The sequence below is a fragment of the Melospiza melodia genome, chromosome Z (assembly GCF_035770615.1).
Source record: "Melospiza melodia melodia isolate bMelMel2 chromosome Z, bMelMel2.pri, whole genome shotgun sequence".
NCBI classification, from domain to species: domain Eukaryota; kingdom Metazoa; phylum Chordata; class Aves; order Passeriformes; family Passerellidae; genus Melospiza; species Melospiza melodia.
The window spans coordinates 2,372,582-2,387,783 of NC_086226.1; the positions used below are offsets into that span (position 1 = coordinate 2,372,582).

The 15,202-nt window shown below is 52.7% G+C and overlaps 1 protein-coding gene across 1 annotated transcript in view; it reads right to left on the minus strand.

Annotated features, from left to right (window-relative positions):
* ARK2C (arkadia (RNF111) C-terminal like ring finger ubiquitin ligase 2C) overlaps window positions 1-14,419 on the minus strand; it is a 55,264-nt gene extending 40,845 nt beyond the window's left edge. The window contains exon 1 of the mRNA XM_063180185.1: window positions 14,337-14,419. Coding sequence (XP_063036255.1) covers window positions 14,337-14,397 — 61 coding nt within the window. The 5' untranslated portion in view covers window positions 14,398-14,419. The remainder of the gene's footprint in view (window positions 1-14,336) is intronic.
* Between the last annotated feature and the right edge of the window lie 783 nt (window positions 14,420-15,202).

A 15,202-nucleotide genomic window follows, 5' to 3' on the forward strand; every position in this document is an offset into this window, starting at 1 on the left:
GATGTTAAGAAAATATTTCTTCACTGGGCTGCCCAGGGCAATGGTGGAGTCTCCATCCCTGGAGAGGTTTGAAAGCCCTGTGGATGTGGCACTTGGGGACATGGGTCAGTGGTGGCCTTGGCAGTGCTGGGGGAGTGGTTGGACTCCACGATCCTGGAGGATTTTCCCCAACTTTAAAGATTCTATGGTTCCATGATTTTGCAGTGGCCTCACCCCTACTTTTTACAGCAACAACAAAAGCTGTGTGAAGGGCAAACTTCCTCTGGGACCCTGAGCTCAGACATGCTCCTGAATGCCCCATTTTCTCAAAGACAAGGGGTGGCTCGTTCAGAAAGGTGCCCAGCCCTGCAGAGCATCTCAGCAGGCTGCACCAAGGTCTCCCTCCCTCTCAATTTTGCAGGAACCAGCCAACAACCTCCTCCACCCCAGGCTGGAGGTGGAGACCCACAGCTCTCCTGACCATCACCCAGCTGCTCCTCAAGCAGCCCCAGACCACTGTAGGCTTTCTCTGTGTGTTGCTGTTTTCCCTTGACCCTCTGCTCCATCACCTGCTGCCCTAACAACTTCCTGAACCTCTCTCTGCGTTGTTACCCTCCCTCCTCCCCTGTCACCCAGCGCTTCCACAACAGAGCACGGCTAAAACCTCCCCCACAGATGAAAACTTCCCAGGAATTTTAAGCCCTGCTCTTTGCAGAGAGACACTTTTCTCCCCCAGGCAGGTGGTTTGCCCTGACAGACAGAAAAAGCAACTCCTACAGCTGATGGGCTGCACCCCACCCAACCCCAAACTCAGATGTGGGGAGCAGATCATTCACCACAGGTGTTGATAGCAACAAATCACTTTTCATTGGCTTTTTGGTGCCTGAACCTTGGCAAACACTTCACGTTTTCACCATGCTGTTGTGCTCTGGGCTTTCATCTTTTTTTCTTTCTTTCTTTCCTTTTTTTTTTCTCTTAATCTCAAAGTCTCATTATATTTGTCGGCTTTCCCAAAGCTCCAGCTCTCTGGCTTGATGCAAAGTGTGCACGTCATGGCATCACTAGAAAAGGGCTTGTTCTCTTTTGGGGGTGGAAAAATCCCCAATAGCAAGCAGGATCTGGGATCATTATGGACTGGAGAGGAGCACTTTGGCTCAGGGGCAGGGTGCCCACTCTGCACACCCACCTGCTCCATTAGACTTACCTCCATCAGGCTGCATTCCAAGAGGGCTCCCAGGGCCTCTGCAGAGGTGGCAGCTCCAAGCAGGGGTTGTTGGTGCCCTGGTGCATCTCTGCTGCGCTGCACCACCCTGCTGCCAGGCCCTGGCACCCCTCTGATGCCCTCTGCCCCTCGTGCTGGCCTGGATATCACCTCCACCTGCAGGGAATGCTGCCAGCCAGTCGGGTTCCTGCAGAGCATCTCCATCCCTGTTTCCCATTAAAATTGCAGGGCATTGGGAAGGAGCCCTTGCTGCTGCCCCACTCCCATCACGGGGCCACAAAGCTGTGACCAGTGATGCCACTGCAGCAAAATAGAGGAGAGGCACCAGTGCTCCCTGTTCTGTGAAAGAGCAGCAGCCCTTTAGCACAGGGACTTCCTGCACAGCATCCATCAAAACCACCACCCCCACCAAAGGCAGTGTTTTCTGGAAGTGAAACTCGAAGAGGGATGTGCACCGAGAGCCCACTTGGCACCACACCACGATGTTCCCTTCTCCTGGCCAAACAATGAACGTGGCTGCTCTTTAAAGCCAGTTATGAGAGAGATCTGCCCAGCTCCGTGCTCCCGACACCACTTATTACACCATCCATCACAGACAGCCCCCAGGGCAGCAGCCAGAGGACAGGGCTTGCTCCTCAGCCTCCTCATCCCTTCAGCCCACACTGAGCTCTCAGGGAGCTCTGGACACATGGAGAGCAGTTCCTTACCCTCCCCTACACCAACACCAGGCCAGTACTGAAGCATCTCAAGTGTTCTCAGCAGGTTTGGGTCCCAGAGCCAGCACCAGCCCCGAGGGAGATGTTGGCGCTTGGAGGAGGAATGTGATGAAGGAACAAGTCAAAAAAACTCATTGCATCCACAAGGGGAAGCTCAGCAGGTATTGTAACACGGGGTGGGAAATGAGACAGGTAAAGGTGGAGAAGTGTAGTGAAGGTAATGCCAAGAGTGATGCTGGCTAGGAGGAGGTTTGGGTTGGATTTCAGGGAAAGGCTCTTCCCCAGAGGGTGCTGGCCCTGCCCAGGCTCCCCAGGGATGGGCACAGCCCCGAGGCTGCCAGAGCTCCAGGAGTGCTTGGACAGCACTGCCAGGGATGCCCAGGGTGGGATTGCTGGGGGTCTGTGCAGGGCCAGGGTGTGGATTTGATGATCCCATTTGATTTGTGGGTCCCTTCCAGCTCAGATGGATTCTCAGGCTACTCATACAGCACACGACCAGGCCCAGAAGACATTTGCTGAGGAGCAGCAGAAGTTGAGTCTGCAGAGAGACAGAGGATGAGCCTGAGCCTGATGGTACCAAGGCCAGCCCAGGGGGAAAAGACCTCCCTCATGGCTCAGTTTCTCACAGGAAAAGGTCCATTGAGAGCAGCTGGGCTGTGGATAAGGAATCCCACGGCAAGGACAGGGGTCCCACAAGGTCTGCATGATGCTTCAGTGTGCTGGTTTGGGCTGGGATAGAGTTAATTTCCTACACAGTAGCTGTTAGAGGGCTGTGTTTTGGGTTTGTGCTGAACACAGGGTTGATATCAAGGAGATGTTTTTGTTATTGCTGAGCAGGGCTTGCACAGAGCCAAGGCCTTTTCTGCTTTTTGTGTGGCCACAGTGGTGAAGATAATATAAAGTGAGGGAAGAAGAGGAAGGGAGGGATGTTTGGAGTGATGGTGTTTGTGTTCCCAAGCCTCTGTCATGTGGGAGGAAGCCCTGCTCTCTGGAGATGGCTGAACACCTGCCTGACCGTGGGAAGCAGCACTGAATTCATTCCTTGCTTTTGTTTTCCTCATGTGCACACTTTTTGCTGTGTCTATTAAACTGCCTTTATCTCAATCCACACAAAAGTTCTCCAGCTTTTACCGTTCTGATTCTCTCCCTGATCCCGCTGGGGGATTGAGTGAGGGGCTGTGAGGGGCTGGATGGGGTTAAACCACAATGAACCACTCCAGCATACCCCAAAAACTGCCCTGAGCTTCCCAGGCATTGAGGTTTGGCCCTGGATTTTGCAAAAGGGGCTAAAAATCACTTGTTGCAGGAAGAACAGAGAACACCAAGCAAACATACCTGGCATCCCAAACCCTCTCAGGAGGAACTGCTTCCTATCCAAGGGAACATGCCTTCCTTCCCCCTGACACACATCCTATTTTTCTAATCCTGTGACTCCCTCCTGGCAATATTTTCCTTTCCCAGGACACCCCTGCACCATCCAGAAGGAGCACCTGGGAAGCACCACAGCCATCTGGAGCTGGCAGAGCAGGACTGTCCCTGCAGGTGACCCAGGGCAAGGTGACACATCCTGGCCCCCAAGGTGCCTCTGTGGTGTCCTGTGGCAGAGCACACAGGATTTCCACTGGCAGGTTTGTAAGCACACGTGCCAGACAGCTTTTCCTGCCCACAGCAAACAAGGCCATGGAGAAGGTGCTGTTTGCACCTGCAGGATGGGAGAGAATCACAGAATATCCTGAGTGGGATGGGAACTCACAGGGATCATGGAGTCAATGCCCCTGCACAGACCCCAGCAATCCCACCCTGGGCATCCCTGGCAGCGCTGTCCAAAGGCTCCTGGAGCTCTGGCAGCCTCGGGGCTGTGCCCATCCCTGGGGAGCCTGGGCAGGGCCAGCACCCTCTGGGGAACAGCCTTTCCCTGAGATCCAGGACTCAGCCCTGACACAGCTCCAGGCATTCCCTGGGTCCTGTCACCAGAGAGGGAATATCAGTACCTGCCCCTCCTCTCCCCCTCACAAGGATGTTGAAGACCACAATGAGGTCTCCTCTCAGTCTCCTCTCCTCCAGCTAAGCAGACCCAGTGCCCTCAGCTGCTCCTCACACAGCTTCCCCTCAAGGCCCATCACCTCCCTGTGGCTTTCTTTGGATGCTCTCTAACAGTTTAATGACTTTTTTTATATTGTGACACCCAAAAGTGCCCTCAGCACTCGAGGTGAGGCTGCCCCAGCCCAGAGCAGAGCAGCAGAGACTGAGCTGGGTGAGTCCAGTGAGGAGCAGAGCAGTGGTGACACATCCTGGTCAGGATTTCCACTCTCACTGTCACTTTGGAAATGACCTCTGGCCCTTCCTGAGCCTGGAAACTCATCCTTGGTGCCAATGGAGGTGAGGAGGAGGAAGAGGCAGGGGCTGACATGACCTTCCTCATTTTGTGACCTCCCATATCTTTGCAAGACTCATCTCAGGCATTATTAAAGCACTTTCTGTTGATTAGATAAATTTGATGGTTTCACAGTACAAGAACACAAAGGCAGTCTATTCCTGACCATTACATGCTTCCCAAAACACCTAACCCACCTCTAAAATACTTTAAAAATTATGTCAAACATTTGTGTATGAAAAATCCAATTTAAAGATCACGATGAATTGGTTTTATTCCCTCCATCCAGTTGGTGCTGTTTCATTTTTTGTCATAATATAGAATTTCATTTCTGGGGTTGTGGCCTATTTCATCTCCCTTCAAATGAACCATTTAAAAGCCTCTCCCCACCTCTCATTTTGTTGAAAAACTCAAGGACAATATAAACCCAGGAAAATAAATTTTCAGCCAGTGAACTGGAAAATAATCATCATCATCAAAACCAGATATTCTTGTTTTCTAGTCCCTGGCAACTCGGTTCAACAGAACTGCCACCAGCTGAGCTGCTGGCCCACCACCCACTGCTCACCCATGCACTCTCCTGGCGCTGTGGGGACAGGACATTCCTTGCCTTGGGGCCCAACATCCATGCCACACTCCAATTTTCAGCTCACAGTTTGAAGGGAAAACCTGGGAGGCAAGAGTGTGGCCACCACTGGTCAATATACTGCAGGAGGGAGGCAGGCACAGCTGAGCAGCAGATTAAGGACAGATATGGGTTTTGCTGCTGCTTTGATAAACTCGGGAAAACAGAGAATCAGCAAATCATTTAGACTGAAAACACCTCTGAGATCATGTCCAAACACTCCCCAGCACTGCCAAGGCCACCACTGACCCACGTCCCCAAGTGCCACATCCACACAGCTTCTAAATCCCTCCAGGGATGGGGACTCCACCACTGCCCTGGGCAGTCTGTTCCTAAGCTTAATGACCCTTTCCATGGATAAAAATTCCCAATATCCAACCTGAGCCTGCCCTGGCCCAGCCTGAGGCCGTTCCCTCTGCTCCTGTCCCTGTTCCCTGGAGCACAGCCCCACCCCCCCGGCTGTCCCCTCCTGTCAGGAGCTGTGCAGAGCCACAAGGGCCCCCCTGAGCCTCCTTTGCTCCAGGCTCAGCCCCTTCCCAGCTCCCTCAGCCTCTCCTGGGGCTCCAGCCCCTTCCCAGCTCCGTTCCCTGCCCTGGATACGCTCCAGCCCCTCGGTGTCTCTCTTGTGCTGAGGGCCCAGAGCTGTCCCCAGCACTGGAGGTGTCCCAGCAGTGCCAGCACAGGGGACAGGACGTGACACTGCCCTGGGGCTGTGTCACAGCCTGGCTGGCTCCCAGAGACCATCTGCTACAAATACTGAATCCCTACTTCCCAGGAAGTAGCCAGACATAACCTGGTGATGGGAAATAGAGTGTAACCCTTCTATTTTCCTTTGCTTTCTTTAAATTGACTTTATCTCAACAACTTCTTTTCCATTTTATTTTCTCCCTCTTGCCGTCCTGATGGAGCAGCTGGGTGGGCACCTGGTGTCCAGTCAGGGTCATCCACTGCAGTTTCCACAGGAATTTCCCACTCAGACCAAGGAGGGCTGAGCAAAACCAGCTTCCCAAATGCTTTTGGTGCACACTGGATAACATTTTCTCCGTTCAGGCTCCTGGAGATCTGCCTGTAGCCCTTTGATCCCAAAGGAGGCTGTGCACAGAGGAGCAGGAGAGAGTTTGGGGCTGCCAATGGGTTTTGCAGGGAAGGGGGCATTTCTTACAGGGTTGCATGCAATGAGGCATTCATTATAAAAAAAAGAAACAACTTTGTAACAACTCCAAGCCCCCTATCTCTGTGCAGGAAGCCTCCTCATTCCTTATCTCAGCCCCAGGAGATTTGTGGGATATCACAAATAACAGCTGGTTAAGATAAGGTCTCTCCCAACACGCTGCTTGCTCCCAGCATCTGCAAACCCTCATCCTGACGGACTGAATGGACCAGTGCCTGGAGCTGCTACATCTCATCCCTTTTCAGTCCAACCCTGCTCTTTTCCAGACATTTTGAGCAAATATTGTGAGGGCTCTTCCCTGCATTTCCACGCCTTAGGCACCCATCTCCAAACCCTCCCAAACATCCTCACCTTCCATCAGGGGAGCTCAGCCACCAAAGGCGCTCAGTTCTGGCACAGCAAAACTTAATCCACTCCCTGTCCCTTCCAGCTCCTAGCACAGAGGGAATCTCTTAATTTAAATTAGGAAAACCCCACCAAGGAGGAGGGGAGCTGTCAGGATCCCCCTGTGCTGACATGAAACCAGCAAACAAGGTGTTTATAGCCCAGTGATTCATAATGCTGCAGAGTTTGCAGGAAATGTAGCGCCATTCACGGTTAAGAAATTCTCTTGTTTTCTGCTAAATATATAAAATAATCACTCATCCCCTGAGCAGCAGATGCAAATTACACCTAGCATTAGCCTCGTATGCCAACTGCTATAATTCTGGTGCAGCATGAAGCTGTTTCCCAAGGCTTTAGAAGTCCCTTAATCTGCCTTCTGACGTCAAATGACAAATTTCTTGCCTGGGATCATTAACGGGATGACTAATGAAAGCTGATAAGTGAATTTATAAATGAAATTAAAGATATTAATATTAAAGGCCAGGCTACAAGGGAGAGAAGTGTGGATTTAGCAAACCACAACAAGCAGCGTGGTAATCTGCATGAGATTTACAGCTCCTATCCTGACAGGCAAACGAGTGGTATTTTCCGCCTGGAGGTTGTGGAAGCTGCCAGGCTTGATGGACACCTCTCCTGAAGCATCACCACCCCCATTACCTTCAGACTCTGGCTGAGATTTAAAAAGCTCCTGCTCAAGTTTAACTGCAAATGCCAAAGCAGGGATTAGTGCACCCCAATAGTATTTGCAAAGGTTGCTTCACCACCAAACCCTCCTGCAAACAAAATACCTTTACTCTGCAGCTAGTTTGCTGCCAATTTTTTTTTTCTCTCTCTCTCTCTTTTAAGATAAAAACACACCTCAGACTAGAGTCTCATCTTATTCACCCCAGTGCAAATGCCAAGCAACTCCTTTAAAAGCTGAGGAGTTTGGGTTTGTTTGGTTTTATGCACGCACAAACAAGTTCAGGCCTTGCCAGATGGGAATCCAAGCCCAGGTCCAGGCAGCCTCACCATGAGCCCACAGCTCCTTCCAGACTCCAGCTGCTGCTCACTGAGGTTTGGGCCCTCAGGAGAGACTGCTCAGGTACCAGCTCCCACTAGCTGGGGATGGCCAGCCCTGAATGGACCAGAAAAACCTCCTGCATTGCCCCAGGGCACACAGGAAAACACAGGCACCTCCTCTGATATTATAAAACAAAACAAAACAAAAAAATAAAGAGAGAAGAAAGCTTCCTTTTGTCTGTAGATGCCCCGTTTTCAGCAGAGGCAGCATAAAACCAGCTAGCTAGTTGGGCAAGTGGTCATGAGTGGTGACTCCTCATGCACCCACAGCCTCCAAAAATCCCAAGATCCCGTGGGAAGTGCCTCCATCTGGCAGCGAGATTGAAAGAGGAGTCAGATGCCACCAGGAGAGTGAGGAATCCCTGAGACACAGAGGAAGCACAGCTGGGGAGGGCACATTTGTTACAGGGATGTTTCCCAATCCCTTCCTTCACTGGAGGAACCCAGGGTGGGAAGCAGCTGCAGCAAGACAGATGTCCCAGGAATGGTTTTATTGAATGCCTTTTAGAGACACGTTCCAGCCTGGAAAAAAGGACAAGAGAATGTTTCCACAGCCGCTCCTAGCTCTAGAGCTGACATATGGTCTGGTAGGCTGTCCAGTTCCACCAGTCCTGCTCAAAGAAGCCCCAGAAGGTGCCCATGCCTGGTGCTCTCCTTGTTTGGGGACACATTTGCTCTTTGGACCATTTGGGAAAGGACATGGAGGGGTGGAGCATGGCAACAGCTCCATAGCACCACTCAAGCCTTCCAGAGGGAGGAAAAATGAGGAAAACCAGCATCAGACAATGGCTCTGACTGAGGTGAGGGTCACTCACACCTCGGGGTGTCACCTCCACACTGGGAGCAGCTGGGACCCCAGGGATGTGATAAGAGACACACAGACACCTGAATCCTTCCCCCAAGCACCAAAATCCTCACCCTGCTGGCGTGCCCTCACTTCACAGGCTCCCAGCCCACAGGGCTGCCCCTCACTCTCTCTTTGTCCCCACAACCTGCACCTTTGCTGCTTCCAGCACTTCTTTGCTGCTGACCCCACTGGGTGCAGCAATGAAGCCAATGAAGAGATTCTGTTCATTAAAGAGCCACAAGCCACGCACACAGAGCTCTCCTGCAGGCACACTTTGCAGCCTTCAAAGGGAGGGAGAGAAAACAACAGAGGTTAAGGACACTTACCAAGAGAGATCCACGACAGCATGGGCCAACCAGCCCAATCCAGCTGGGGCTGGGAAATGCAAAGGACCATCAGGCAGGAAAATGTGTGAGAAAAGGTCCTGGGAGACTGCAAAACTGAGCAGAGGAGGAGCAGAAAGGGTTAAGAAAAGGTGGAGAGGAGGCATGGAGCAGATGAGGATTTCCTTTCCCTCCATCCTGGCTGCTGCTGAGCTCTCCAGCACAGGAGCCCAGTCCTTGCCACCACCAGGACCTGTTGCAAGAGTCTAAGGAGTGATTGCACCTTTTTTTCTTTTTTCTTTTTTTTTCTTTTTTTTTTTTTAACCTTTCTCAAAAGACAGTTTTCTCACTAAGAAGGTTTAGGAGTAAGACAAGACCACACAAGGATTTAACTTCTGGATCTCCCATGACGTCCTGTGCAGAGTTGCTTGGGAAACCACTTTGCCAACTCCAACTGCAGACCAACCCACTCCATCTACCCAAAACCAACCAAAAAGGAGAAAATTAGCATTTTCCCCACTGGATGTTGTCTCCCCTCTCACTGCCCTGCAGCCCCATGTTCCCCTTCTGCTTCCCAAACCCCCACATCAGCTGAAACACCTGCTGAGTGCAGACTTGTGGGTTTTGAGGACCAAGTTGGCCATAAGCAGCACCTTGAAGCTCCACGTTATGTGAAACCCCTGAAGAGAAAAGCCTCATGCTATCACCCAGCTCCAGGAGCTGCAGGGTTATGCAGGAACACCCAAATTCCATGAGACGCCCGAGAGCCACAGCATTTGGCAATGCCATCACACCTCTTCCAATTGCCAAACCAAATCTGCTCCTGGGGGTTACCCATATTGAAGACAATTTAATACAGGAGAAGTTGCAAGTCTCCCCTTGGATTTCTCACTCCTTAATTTAGAGCCTCCCAAAATGAGCGCTCCCAGGTTAAGGGTGGGAAAGGCTTTTCTCTGCTGATCTGCTGCAGCGCCTGTCCCTTTTTAAATACCTCTGGAGATAAGAATCTTCCAGTTTAGACATGAGGCACCCCAGTGCATGGTCTGGGGTTAAACCAGCATGTAAAGGGGTGGGAGGGGATGTCCTTGCTACCCCCAAAAGAGCTGTATTCCCCTGTCCTTCCATCTGTGCACCCCCAGTGGTTGCCACCATCAGGGGAGACACCTGAGCCAGTCTTGGATGTCCCACGTGCTCCCCGAGGTACCTGGGGGGGTTTTCTCCTACATCTTTTGGGGCAGTGCCTGCCCCAGCCATGCTCCATCCTCCCCTTTCAGCTAACAAGGAGCTGCCTGGGTTCCAAGCAGGGTTTGCAGCAACAACAGAAACCAAACTCAAGACTTACTCTAGGAAAGTCCTTCCAGAAGGGTCACAAAGGAGGACTCGGGGAGGCTCTGTGGGGCACCCACACTCTGCCCAGGGCACCCCGAGCAGCCTGGGCTGTGTCCCCACCGTGTCCCCAGCATCCATGCCCCTGCACCAGAGCAGCTCCGGGCCTTTGTGGCAGACACACCCCCGTGAGCGCCCCCGAGCTTCACAGCTTCTGCTGCTGCCTCCCTCGCGCACCAACTCACCGGTTCTTAAATAACACACTTCCACGGGGCCAGATCCGCACGCAGCAAGGTAAATCCAGATCAGCTCTCTCTTTAGGCTCTGCTGGTAATTCCCAGCATGAGCAAAACGTGACCACTATTTGTTTCTGCTTCTCTCAGAAAGGATGGAAGCTGTGCCACCAGCCCAAACCCCGTGTGAGAGACCCATCAGCCCAGCTCCCGTTTGCCGTCATTAATCGCGCACGGATGAGTGTGAGACCTTTACACAACCCTGACAGAAATGAACCTCAGAGCCCCTTTTGTCCGTGTTTGGGATTATCCTCTTCCCTGTCACTGAAAGGAGTTATTTAAGGGAGCCCAGAGATACAGGTTGGTGCTGGAGAGACGTCTAGGCTTTACAGAAATCACTGCATGTGCCTCCACACCCACAGCAGCACCACCAGCACGTGACCCACCTTGGATTTCCTCAGCCCACCAACGCTAAAACAAAAACAAAAACCAGAAAAAGAAACAACCAAAAAAAAAAAAAAACCAAACAAAAAAGAAATAATTTTCTCTGTACCAGGTGGCTTTTTCAGGACTCAAACGTGGCTTTTCCAGAGTGTCAAAGGAATTAAGTGATTAAAATGTGGATGAGTTTGATGGATTATGAGCTATGAAAGCCTGGTGGTTACTGACTAACAAGGCTGGGAGGTGGAGGAGGGGGGGATGCTTCCTCTTGTAAGGATGTGTTTCTAACAAGACAGGTCAAAAATATGATGCGGATGATAAATTGCTTTAAAAGTTGCCATTAACCCAGCAGTTTTGTGCATTATTAGATTACCAAGGCATCCTCGGAGTGGGCTGAGCACGCAGCCCTGCTCTGTAGCAGGGCTGATTTGCAGAGTGAGACCTGGGGGGGTTGTCACGCTCGCTGCAGTGAATCCCCACTCCCAACAAAGGGGCAGCTGCCGGCAGGTGTCCGTGGAGGGGATGGGTTTATCCGTGTTGGGGTTTGGGCTGGGGGCACAGGAGAAAGGGGTTTTTTTTTATTTTTCTTCCCCCACGCCATAACCCGAATCTCATTGTCTCACGTGGCGTGGGGTCGGTGGGGGAGAAGGGGGGTTGAATTAAAAAAAAAAAAAAGAAACGAAACAAAACCAAAAAAAATAAAAAAAAAAAAAAAAAAAGGGGAGGGACAGGGCGGGAGAGGGGGGAGAAAATAATAAAAAAAAATCACATTGGAAAATGATCAGCCCCAACAGGCATGCATGTCTCCCTTCATGCAAGCGAGAAGCACAGCCTCCCTCCTCGGGATGTGTATGGGGACGTGTCAGGCACGGAGGAGCTCAGCGCTGGCCCGGGGCGAGGATGGAGCGAGAACAAAGGGCCACGGCATACACTACATCCAGGGGGAGCAGGGGGCACCCCACCGGGGCTCATACAGAGGGGGACAGGATGGCCAAACAGTCACCGAGGGACACGGAAAAGGAAATATGGAGAAGGAAATCATAAATAAATGTTCATAGAGAAAACCAACCAAACTCAGGATAGAGCTAGGAGAGAGGTGGAAAGGCACAGCCTTGCGAAATGATGCGTCTCTGAGAGGGATGCTGGGGTAAAGGCAGGGCGGGCTGCAGGAGCCACTGGCTTTTGCTTTGTTTGCCAGCGGCTCCTCGTGAAATTCTAGCGGGTGGGAACCACCGACCTGCTGAATTTGTCTTCCTCTCATTAAAGACCAATCACCAATGCTGCGTCTCCCCCCCGCTTGTGTGGAAATGTAATTAAAGACAAGATGCTTCCCCCGCCTCCCCTCCCGGCCCCGTCTCCTGGCTTTGGGAGCCCTGACTTCCCTCAGCCCCTCGCGGCATCCGAGCCGAAACCGGGAGGTTTTACGGGACCGTTCCGCAGACCCGGGAGAGGAGGCGACCACTACGATTATCATCGCCCTGCAGCCGCAGCAAAGCTGCTCGCTGACCGCAATCCATCCATTCCTCCACGCTTCCAATATTTTAAGGCTCCCCGTGACTTTTTCACCAAACCCCATAGTTTGCCTTCTTCCTTTTTTTTTTTTTTTTTTTTTTTTTTTTTTTTTTACCAAATCGAGTTTTTATTCAGAAGATGGTGGGCCTGGAGGCTTCGAGCAGGAAAAAATGTAGTTACAACATTAGCAGCTGGGACGTTTTTACGAGCCCTGCCTTGCAGGGGTCTAGTGGAGATATTTATAGCGTGCCAGTCGCCGCGGGACCGAGGCACGGCAACTTCTCGCCTGGCAGATGGTGGGCAGGGCACTCGCATGGATGCATACGTTTAAAATATACAGCTTAAAGATTAGAGGGGGAATTTTTAATTTTTTTTTTTTTTTTTTTTAATACAGGTTGGTTTACCTCTTGTTAATCGGGACTTTATAAAAATTAAACAATTCCTCCCCCCCCATCCATACAGAGGGATCAGTCTGGTAAGGAAGGTGTAATGTTGTAACTAGAATGAATAAGCAGCAGACCCTTCATCAATTTCTTTTTGATTAATAATGAGGGATTGGATCTGTACACTTTTTTTTTTTGGCTGTTCTGCGGTAAAACGAAGAATTCTGCATCGGCACAACAGCAATATGGACTGTGCGCTGGGAAGTATGTACACACAGACTAATGCTGAGGGGAGATATGGGATAGGAAGTGCGGGGGGAAAAAATGTACTTAAGAGCCCCCATATCTGTTCTACGAGGGAGAAAAAATCCACTCACTCAAACCTCACGATGAGGGGAAAGCAAGGAAAAAATCTAAACAGCAGGATACGACAATAAATGGGAAAACAGCAATAGAAAAAGCACACTAGGTTAATATAGGAAAACTAGTTTCTTTATTGAGAGATCGTATATTAGTATTAGTGGAATCGTGTGTAACAATGTCATCATGCACACAATACAAAAAGGCAAGGCCCACCATGCTATGGAAGGGCAACAGAACAAAAGCAGCGTACACTGAGCAGATGTATAGGCTACAGCACATTACATTTCAGCAGGGTATGTCTCTACAGAGAGATTTACATCAGAAACTAGGTAATGTAAAAAAATACAGACCATGCTTTAGTTTTAGTACAAGAAAAAAGGTGGAGATACACAACCAAAGGATATTCGGTACAGAAAAAATTACCCACAAAATAAGAACAGGAAGTAATTTAGCACAGCAGAAAAAAATGTTATCCCTGTTTAATGGAAAACCATTTTGCCAGTCGTCTCTTTCGGCAGCCCGGTTTGTTTGGGTTTTTTGGTTTTTTGGTTTTTTTTTTTTTTTGGAGGGTGGGGGGTGTCGCCGGGCGGGCTGTCGGGGCTGTGCCGGCGGGACGGGACACTTGTGGCTGCCGGCAGGGCCGGGGCCGGGGGCGATGCCCGCGGGGACAGCGGTGTCACCGCGGGGACAGGGATGCTGCACCCCCGAGCACCCGCTCCCCGCCAGCCCGATTCGGGGAGCCGCGGCCAACCGCTGCGCTTCCCCTCCCCAAATTTAATGGGCTTTTGGAAGGTTTTCAAGCAGGGAGGTGGGACCAGATGACCCCACCGTGGTGCCCTCCAAGCTCAGCCGCCCCGGGATTGTGGGCTTGGCCGCAATTCGGGGGCGTTTGGCCCCGCCGCACCCCAAAGAGACTCTGCGACGACGACCACAGCAAAACGAATCCACTTAACAGGAATTTACAGTGCAAATGTAACTCAGCTACTACACAGGATGGAGGTACAAAAATGGCTGTTATCGGCTACAGCTACGCTGGGATGGCCTGGTGGCTACGGTGAGGGGTGGGGGTGGGGGAGAGGGTAAATTAAAAAATAAAATAAAATCCGTAAAAGAAGAACGGGAGGGGGGGAATGGGGGGAACAGATCTACCGCAGCGGAGTCGGGAGGTGCGGGCGGGAGAGGGGTCCCGAAGCGTGGCGTGTGTGGGGCGGCAGGCGCCCCAGAGCGGGGGACGCCGCCGGGCTGGGTGAGGTGCGCTGAGGGGAACGCTGAGGGGCAGCCCCCCCTGCCTGCCGCCGGGGACCCGGGACGCGCCGCCCCCCCTCGCCGCCACCAGCGGCCCCGGGCCGCGAACCCGCGTTGCCGGGAGCGGTACCTCTGTTGCGCACGGAGCCGAAGACGGGCAGCACCAGGTATCCGACGTGCACCAGGACCATGCTGCGGCCTTTGTGCCCCCCGGACGCGCCGGCGACTGGCGGCGGCCGCGCTCGGCCGGCACACAAAGGGGCGCGCGGCCAATGGCAGCGCGGGGGCCGCCGCCGGGACACGCCCCCCCGCCCGCCGCCGGCCAATGGGCGCTGAGGGCGGGGCGCACCGCGCGCGAGGGAGGCGCGCACGCGCACGCGCGCGGCGGCGGGGTCGCGTGCGCGCGCACCCGCCCCCCGGTCCGGCCGTGCTTCCATCCGTCCGTCTGTCCATCCATCCATCCTTCCATCCGTCCCTCCGTCCGTCTGTCTGTCTATCCATCCTTCCTTCGTCTATCTGTCTGTCCGTCTGTCTGTCTGACCGTTCGTCCGTCCGTCCGTCCATCCATCCATCCATCCATCCATCCATCCATCCATCCATCCATCCATCCATCCACGCTCCCACACAATCACACCCCTGTCAGCTGCACACACAGACACACGCCACAAACACCCTCAGAGCCCCCACAGACACCCTCACAGAGGGACACCGTCACACCCTCCCACGGGGACACGGACGCCGCCACACCCCCCGTGCTCCTGCTGTCCCCTGCTCTCAGCCCCGAGCCCTCCCACCCCACTCTCCCTGGGTCACACTCTGGAGCGCCCATCCCTCTCCCTGGCATTCCCTGGCACTGGGAAACCCTCAGGAGCAGGGGCACCGAGGGCTTGTCGCTGTCCCCACGCCGGTGCCACCGTCCCCGCGCTGTCCCGTCCCTCCTCCCCGCGGTGACACAGTGGCCTATTGTGTTGACGCCCCAGTTGCTGACAGAATTTA